This window comes from Buceros rhinoceros, unplaced genomic scaffold (assembly GCF_000710305.1).
Source record: "Buceros rhinoceros silvestris isolate BGI_N320 unplaced genomic scaffold, ASM71030v1 scaffold7684, whole genome shotgun sequence".
Classification (NCBI taxonomy): Eukaryota; Metazoa; Chordata; class Aves; order Bucerotiformes; family Bucerotidae; genus Buceros; species Buceros rhinoceros.
The window spans coordinates 33,603-42,981 of NW_010406421.1; the positions used below are offsets into that span (position 1 = coordinate 33,603).

Here is a 9,379-nt window from a genome sequence, read left to right on the forward strand (position 1 = left end):
TTTCCCTATCCCTTAGCATGGGTATACCTGGCTGAGAAGAAAGAGAACTGGAGGCAGATTAATTAATTTCCTGCTTGCAAGAAGAAATGTAGTCAGAAAAATCACAACTTCTACATGAGCACACCAAAACAGTCAATCACGAAGTCTTGAATTTTTTTTTCCATGGTTTCCCCATCTTGAAAACTCAGTTATTCTCACCTGCTTTCCAGAAACGTTGGAAATGTTGGGCTTTTGTGTCATGGTATATCGCCTACAAGTCCCATTAAGACCTTGAAATAAGTGTGGGAATGAAATAGAAGTGTGTTGGTTGAGTGTGCGTGTGGAGAATTTGGAGGCTGAGGATGGACATCAGCTCTTATGGTTGAGGTTGTATTTTTTTGGTTACCTACAGCTATGACAGCTAAGACCAAAAACTCTCTTCTCTGATAGAACCAGCTTGCATTCTATCAAGGGTTAAAAGCACAGTGTGGTGATGGAGAAGTGTATTATCAGGAGAAGCTGAGGAGAAGATACAGTTTTGGGGAGCCTGATGAGGGTTGCGTGGGGAAAGGAGGAGACATGTCATTAAAGTGGATAAGGAATAAGCCAGCAAGTGGAAAGAGAGGCAGGTTCTAAAATCACTGTGTGAACTGCAGAAACCAAGTTTGACTACTCCAGTAGTGCCCTTCCAGCTGTCCTCTGGTACCTACTTAGCATTGTGCTCTCCGTGAAAACATCATTTGCCAGGAGAGCTGCCTGAAAATTTCTCCAACTTTTGGTGCTCTTCCATACAACAGGATTTTAAAAATTTCAGCTTTTGAGGTATGAATCACATTTCTTGTAGAAACTTGTAGACTTTTACATTAGAAGATAAGAACCTTGTGTTAGAATTTAAATAAAATGTTTCAGAATGATGAAAAATATGTTCTGATCCAATCAAATAAGAATGTTTATGACTTATCCAGCTGTAAAATGTGTTACGATAAGAAATACTGTTTCAGCAGTGAGGTTTTTCTAAATCACAAAAATTATTGGAGTACACAAAGAAAACCTCCTCATTTGCCAGAAGAGATGTCTCATTTGTTGTCCCGTTCTGAAAGGGAGCTCCATCACAGGGAGATTTTCTGTTATCCCAGAGAACTGTAAACTTGAGCCCAATTTTTGTTAGTATTAAAAAATATGAGCTTTTTTGTTGTAGCTGGCAAAAGCGTCTGGCAGCCAGTGACTTGCAGAGAGGATAATGGTTAGTTCCATGCCAAGAGAAGGATCAGTGGTGGGTCCTCTGTGGCCTTTTCATCATTAATTTGTGTCTCAGTTTCTTGCGTCAGCCTAAGAATGGGTAGTTCAAGTATATGGTGTTTCTTAATTTCACATCTTTTGCCATTTCTTCCATGAAGTTAAGTATTACCTGGCAATTTTGTGACCACAGATCATCTAGACCCATATAACATCACGTAAGGGTTTTACCTTCTGGTGTTAGTCCATCACCATGTAAATTCATCAGGTTTTCTAATTTTATGGGTTTATTTTTGTGGCGTTTGTTCTTGACTTTTGACAAAACAAAATAATGTTCAGCAAGGGGAGTCCATAAAATAGCTGTTATAGCTACCAAAATCTGCTGAGTTAAGTTCTGTACATGTAGTGATGACCAGAGTAGGATCAAGCATAGTGGGAATTGTAGTTATGGTTGGTCTTTCCGGAATCACTTCCTATGAGCAACTCTGAGGCCCAGTGAAGAAGCAGTGGATGTTTATGTGATTGCCTCCAAAGCCCAAATCAGTCATGTGGGCGTAGCCTGCCCTTCATTTAGTGAAGATGGAGCTGTTCCTGGGGTTTCCTTTGCTCTCTGGGCTAGCAAATCAAATGGCAGTACATTAGCAGGGCGACTAGCTGTGCTTAATTTGTGATTTCTCTTAGTCAGTGAGTAGCAACTTGGAAGTAGGACTGTTCGTGGGCGTAGCTGCAACTGTAGATAACTCTGAACAATAGGATGAAGAAGTAGTAACTAAAATTCAAACATGGAAAATAATGATGCCTAAACATGCCTAAATCTCCTACTACCAAATGATCTGTGGTTAAAGGAAATGCCTCATTTTCAAGCGCAGAGCAGCTGTCCAACAGCCGAACCTGCTGCTGATCAAAGCTGATCAAAGGGTTCTCAGGATTAGATATTATGGGCAATCTGCAGAAGGAGATGCAGTAGTCCCAGCTCACGGCATGCTTATCAGAGTCCGCTGAAGTAAACAGGACTTTTTGTTGGGCTTAATACAAATCTGATAAGCTCTGTGGAATGTAAATCAGTTCATTAAAATTTGTAAAGCACTTAAATGAAGTAAAAGAGGAAACGGTTTAACTTCTGTAGGATGTTTACTGCATATAAAGTGCAATAAAATCCCAGTTATTCAGAAAATAATTCTATTAAAATATGCTATACTTGATGTGTGGTTCTGAGGAAGAAGGTTTAACATTTTTCAAGTTGCGATTTAAAAAAAACCTGCTAGTCTGACTCTAGAAATGCCACTGAATTACTGTGTAATTTTGCCTGTACAATCTTCTTACCATGTCTATCTAAAATAGACAATATTGGTATGTGTTTGTGTGGAATATATATACGTGTGTGTGTGTGTGTATTAACTTAGAGATCAAAACACTGAACGGCTCCTTCATTTGTAGGACGCTGCAGATGCTGAGGGTATATCGGGGAAAAAAAAAAGATACTAAGCAAAGACAGAGGCATGGCCTGTGCTGTCTGCTGACGTGATGCTTCACTCGACAGTCTTAGCTCTGCTATTTGTGGCGCTGCTTTGTTGTATCTCCTAGTACAGTGTTTGATAGCTGAGGTGACGCTGCAAATGCTGATGTACCTGATGTATATACAGGTTTACATAAGATTTACTGTGCCTCTGTTCCCTCTGAAAGAGTGACGCATAAACTAGGAGTTGACACCTTTTAGTGAAGCTGCTTTGGAGCCTTCATGCTCTGATTTGTGAAAAAAAACTTTTTTTTTCTCGCCCCCCTTGCAGTTACTTCAACGAGAATCAATATCCGGATGAGGCAAAGAGAGAAGAAATTGCCAACGCCTGTAACGCAGTGATACAGAAGCCAGGTGAGGAGCTGATCTTGGTGTCCTTTCCAAATGCAGCTGCAATTAGATTTCAACATCTCCTGCTAAATGCAGCAAATCTCATTTTATGGCTCTTACTAGCGTAGTGCTTTCAACTAGTAGTAGGTTTCTCCTTGAGTGTTCTAGAGCTTGTGGTGTTAGAGCTGCCCTACCTGGATGAACATGGCAGTCTGTGCAGCTTTCAAACCCAAAGGCCGATGCCTGCACCTTCGATTCCCCCCATTTGAGAGATGACGTACAGGTCGTGCATCTGAACATTTCATTTATGCAGCTTGGTCAATGACATTGCTAAGAAAATAAACATGTCTGGAAAGTTTTCATTCTTCACCTTCAGTTATTTCAAAGTATTATGCAAGCACTCACTGGTGAACTGAGGATTTTTTTACACTCCACCGAAGTGGTTTTACTGGTTCCTTTTTACAGACGGGAAATCTCAGGCTCACAGTCTGAGGCTTGCTGGAGATCATACAGCAGGTCCTCAGAGGAGAAAGGAGCACAGCTTTCCTGTCTTCCCGTTTACTGCTTCTAGGCAGGGGTCTCTTGTTAGACTCTGTGATTAATGGAGGACCTTGTCTTGGGGTCAACAAGTTGCATTTTCCCCTGTTCTGGAGAAGCCATGCTTGGGAGAGGAGTGTATATGTTCAGTACAGTACTAGTGGACTCACCTGCCTTTGCTTCGTGTTGCTAATCAAACATAGTTCACATAGTTTTCAGAACTTGTATTTTGAATATATTTAGATTTTATATAAGCAGAATAAAAATCAAGGCAAAAGGCATGACTCCTGAACACATGGACAGTCACAGGATAGCACAGGATAGCTGGAAGAGACCTCTGGAGATATCTGATCAGGCAGGACCAGCTTAGATTAGCTTGCTCAGGGTTTTGTCTCGTGAATATCTCCAAAACTGGAGGTTTTCCCACCTCTTCCTCAATGCTGAGCACTCTCATGGCAAAATACTTTTTCCTAATACCAAGTCAAAATTTCCCTTGTTGCAACTTTTCTGTGTTGCCTCTTGTGTTTTCATCGGTGGAAGCAGCACCACGGGAGGATTTTATTCCTGACTGTGCTGCTGCTTGGTTTAGCAGCTTGGACCAAATTCCCTAAACTCTGTGTCTCCAGATCAGTAAAGTCTTGTGAGTGGGACTGATGTTAGGAAACAACACAGCCATCCATTTCCACATTTGTCTTTCACTTGTCTCATCTCTCCTTGCTTAAGTTTGTAGATTGCTGCAGTTACATGAATGTTTTGGAAGCTGTGTAAATAAATTTTGAGAGTGAGCATGAAGCGGGGGATTCTCATCTCCATGTAGCCTGCAGAGGACTGAGGATGCAGCCACATTAACAGGGTCAAGGCTGAATCCCTCCAGTCTTCCCTGCTTCAGGGGAAAGGATTATGTCCTGTAGCTGGCTGGTGGTTGTTGGGATTTTATTTGCTGGTTTAAGTGTGAAACTTAAAAGTATTGTGATTTCCAACATCTCTCCTTCTCCCAAAAAACCACAAGTGTCCTGCACAACTGGGAGGGGGTGATGAGTGCTGCGGGAGCACGATAGCGGCTGTTGGTGGAGAGACAGGAAAGCAGATCAGAGGGGATGACACAAAATCTCTTCATTCATTTTGCTGCTGAAGAAAACACGTTATTAAACTACATCCTTGCGGCACATAGTGAGGGAGCTAGCCCAAGGGTATGCGATTTGTGGCAGGGCTGTGAATTGGGTTTGAGTGTTTTGAATCTCAGTTTTGTGCTTGAACTAGAAAAGCAGCCCTCTCTTCTCCCACAGCTCTGGATTTAGTTGATTGAAGCTGCAAAGAAATTCCTGTATTTCAGATATAAAAAAAAAAAAAAGAAAGGCCACTTTGTTTTTAGAGAGATATTTGGCATTTTTTACCATAGCATCTGGGCTCAGCGCGCTGATTCACATAAAATTCACTTTATTCTCAGTTATAATCACTTTTCAGTGCTGTATTCACATGCGTAAGAGTTTTTTGCCTACCCAGTGAGTAACAATGCTGTATATTTTTTGTGGCCCCCCTCCCCCCGCCCCATTACTTTCCTAGGAAAAAAGTTATCGGATCTGGAGCGAGTTACCTCCCTTAAAGTGTACAATTGGTTTGCCAACAGAAGGAAGGAAATCAAGAGAAGAGCCAATATCGGTAATGTATCAGAGCGCCTGCTTTCAAGGTTTAGTACGTACACTTGCTCAAGAGAGATGGAAATTACATAAGATTCTATTAATGAAAATACTGGAGGTTCTGATATTCTTAACAGAAACATGGAGCAATTTTTAACATTAGTCTCTTGCTGTTCCAGGTTTTTTCTAAAATCTGGGTAGGAATTTAATTTATGGAATTCCATCATCAATACAGCAAAAATGATGCAGTAACAAAGTTTTATTGGGGTAGCAGTCAGAATTCTGTTGGCATCAGGAGAGTCACATTTCCCTGTGCTCAGGCTCCTTTGGGTATCCAAAATAAAATCGGAAATAAAACCTCAAAATATCTGCATTGGAAATAAGGGAAGTTGAAATGATGGCAAGTTCACAGCCATAGCCTGCTGTTCAAGTGAGAAGTGAGTGTTGTGAAGAGCTTTTATCTGGTTATAGGTTTGCTTGTGTCGGTATTCCACCACAATGTGCTTGTTTCTTCAGCCCAAACCTGCAGGAATCTTTCTTACTGCCACCCCTGAGGCCCCACAGAGACCTGAGAGTCCAGACGAGTTGTTTTACATCTCAGATACAGACACTAGGACCAAAGGTTCTGCAAACCAGCAGTTCAGTCTGGTTGCATTTGTGGTCCTTATTGCTTTCCAACGGGTTGCACAGTGCCGAGTGGCTCGAACAAAGTAATAATTTTTCTTGATGATCAGGATAAACCAAAATTAATTTCAGAGTTAGCCCTGCAGGTTCTTTGTACGAGGAGCTGATCGTAAGGAATTAAATGTGGCTCTGAACTTCTAAGAGGGAGACCTTTTAATGTGAATAAACATAAGAGATTCTAATGAGAATAAACTCACATTTAGCGGCCAGGATTCAACAAACTTGTGCAAAGCATTCAGAATTTTATTTTATGTATGTGCTTACTTTTAGTTACTGTGCAGGATTGTGTTTGCAGTATGTAGGCAGAGGCCCATACCTGCTTGTTAACCAAAGGTCACATGCCCTTTTGCTGACTGCTTCCTTTTGCCATATTTGGGAATAAGAAAAATGTCTTTTTACATCATTTAATGTGTTACTGAAATTTAACCTAAACGAAGGGTGGGCCGAACAAAGCGAAGTCAGTCCAAGGTGGGTGGAGTTCCAGCTGTATCTGCACTGCACGGGGAGGAGGGTTGGAAAGTTGGAAGGAGATTAAAAAGACCAAAGGCAGCTTTAGATGCATGGATCCTACTGGAAGATGAAGATATGTGTGTGGTTTTAAATCCCTGAAGTGCTTTAAAAAATTTCTCCATCTATTTTCAGACATTCCCTGCCCCCCTCAAGTCCTGCCAGTCCAAACTATCTGGGAAGATCTACAGGGAATGCCTTTGCCACTCCATTGCATTATAATTAAGCTAATTTCTAATCAGACTGGCTGGAAAGCAAGGTTTCTAACTTGCAAACATGTCTGTCACGTGGCGGGGAAGGGTTTCAGGCAAACCAGTATCTGTACCTGTGCTACCTTCCCAAATACTGGAGAGTGAAGAGGAAGAGGCTAAGAAATAACTCTATTCTTCCAGTTATTCTAACTTCTTGGGAGGAAAAAAAAAAAGTAGTTACTTTTAATTACTCTAATGCATCAGATAAATTAGGGATCCATTTGCTTTTTTCGAAGAAGCAGCAATCCTGGAGAGCCATGGAATAGACGTACAGAGTCCGGGCGGTCATTCCAACAGTGACGACATTGATGGCAATGACTACTCCGAGCAGGTAGGCATGGTGGCCGAGCTGCACAGCCCACAAAGGGAGAGGTCACGCGACACCCGGAGAGGCCCTCTAACCTCTCGCAAATCGGGTGTCTCTTGGTTTTGTTTTGCTTTTCTGTAATTGTAAGGGGGAAAAGGGAAGAGCACAGCTCCCCTGTTGAATGTGTTGAGCAGGCAGCGTTCACCCACCTGGATTTATTGTCATACAACAGGACACTTGGCAAGTACGGAATGGGGAAGAGGAGGGAAGATGTTTGGAGGGAGGCAGAGAAGCAGAGAAGGTAGAAGACGACAGGAGGATCTGCTCCAAACAAGCAAGTTACACCATTCACGCCACACGCAATGTATGAAAGATGTTAGGAGGGTGTTAACCCACCCGGCGCACCATGCGTGCCTTGCGCTCTCCTTGCCCCTGGCCCTGCTGTAGTTTCCCACCCTTCAGAAAGGGCTTTAACAGTTGCTCCTGTGTATCTGGCACCAACATTCCCCTGCAAAACCAGGCATGTGTTCCTCTTGCACCTATCATTTCTGCCTGCAAGAGCTGCCTCCATTATAGCCTGTGCTACAGGTCCTGCGAGTTGCTTGTCTGGCACCCAGACTAGCACAGCACTGAGCCCCTGCCCAGTACACTTTGATAATCCCTTGCCCAGCAGGATCCTGAGCACCCTCCTGTAAGGTGCTGAGCTCCCTCTGGTTGTCTGTGGCAGTACTTTTCAGGAGCATCTCAGGATCCGTCCCTAAGGCACTGACAGACAAATGGTGAAGGGTGGGGGGACAGGATTTGGTTAAATTAATTTGATGTTTATTTGGCCCCGTACCTGTTCCGTATTGTTCTGCAACAATGTGCCACTATTTGGATTGTTTACTATTATCTGTCTTTTTTTTTTCTTTTTGCATTTTAATTCTTGCCTATTCTCTATTTTTCTTGGTTATTTTTAACCCTTGACAGCAACTTCTTTTTTAAATTCTCTAGCAAAAGAATACCCCTTCCCGCACTCTGAGCCCTCACCTACCCTAAAGTTGGTGACCCTTCCTTCACACACCTTCCTGACAGGTATTGCATCCCCTTCCCAATTTTCCTTCAGGTGTCAGGGTTGGCCAACCCCCCAGGTCTGTGTGCGCTTGGCACCAGTGGTCTTGAGCAGTTCATTGACTCGGTTCTGGTTTTGATCCAAGCTGTGTCCTGTGCTACATCCAACAGCTGGGGTGGGCAGATCGCTTGTAATGGACTCGTTTGGGAGGAGTAGGTAGGTCTCCCTCTATAAAGGCTGCTGGGTGGAATGTAATAGCAACCGAGTGTCCTGGAATGAGTCCCCAGCATTCTTGGCTGTGGCCCAGTACAACAGATATCTGGCAAAGGCTTTCCCAGCCGCTGTGCTTCTGATGGGTATTAAGGCCCTTTTTATAGGTCATCACCAGCAGATTTGGTGGAACCAACTTTGCTAGCTCTCAACGATGCGAGGCTGTTCTGTGACTGTCATAAAATATTTTGAAACTGCTGCTGCGCACCGATAATTCCTTGTCAGTCAGATACAAGACCTGAATGCCGAGGTGAAGTATTCTGTAGGCTCCCAAACTATGTTTTTCTTTTGTGTGTTATCCAAAATACTTGGAAAAGAGAAATAAATTGGTCATTAAAATTTAAAGATCTTTGTTTAGAGTCCTTAAAAATGTCTCAGTTATCTATCTGGGCTCCTCTGTAAAGTACAGTGAGGCAGTGAAGCAGATTAAATGGCAGTATGATGACCGTTTAACATCCCTTAGCTGTTAAAACCATGACTTCTGTTTTCCACAGCGACACTTTGTAAACTTTAAAACACAAAGTTCATCCAAATACTAATGAAGTGCCTAAAACTCCAGAAGTCAGGACTTGGTATTTTTTACCATGGTAAAGATGACTGAGGAGCCCTTAGTGGGTGCACATCACAACGTTTGCTGGACATTTGTTGTAAATGAATGCATTCCGTTAAATAACCTCCGGATTTTATCAAATCCTGGCTTTTCTGTCCCCCTCAGCCTTTGCCACCTGTCATGGTAATTTAAAATGTGCATTAGACACATTTTAAATTTTATATTTCACAAGGTTAAGTTTAAAAGCTGTTGGAAGACTGATAAATGTTTATCATCTCCCTTCTGTAAATAATAACAATACAAGGAAATAGCGAGACCATGGTCTGCTATTGTATGGCCATTACCCACCTGCAGAAAGCAACCCCCAAAATCATTTCACTATTTTATTTAACAGCCTAGGAGGTTTTAAGCACCTTTTTCCCTATAGCTGTGTGAATTGGGTGTCTTCACAGGACACCGGCTCAGACCAAGGGTTAGTCTAGATTTGTGTCGTGTTTCTGAGCGTGGCCCATAGTCATGTGTAG

General features: G+C 42.5%; 1 protein-coding gene across 1 annotated transcript in view; it reads left to right on the forward strand.

Annotated features, from left to right (window-relative positions):
- HMBOX1 (homeobox containing 1) overlaps positions 1-9,379 on the forward strand; it is a gene marked incomplete at its 5' end in the record, with an annotated part of 43,382 nt that overhangs the window by 32,543 nt on the left and 1,460 nt on the right. Inside the window, 4 exons of the mRNA XM_010134078.1 lie at positions 3,003-3,085; positions 5,162-5,257; positions 6,914-7,008; positions 7,217-7,285. Of these exons, the coding sequence (XP_010132380.1) occupies positions 3,003-3,085; positions 5,162-5,257; positions 6,914-7,008; positions 7,217-7,285 (343 nt within the window). The remainder of the gene's footprint in view (positions 1-3,002; positions 3,086-5,161; positions 5,258-6,913; positions 7,009-7,216; positions 7,286-9,379) is intronic.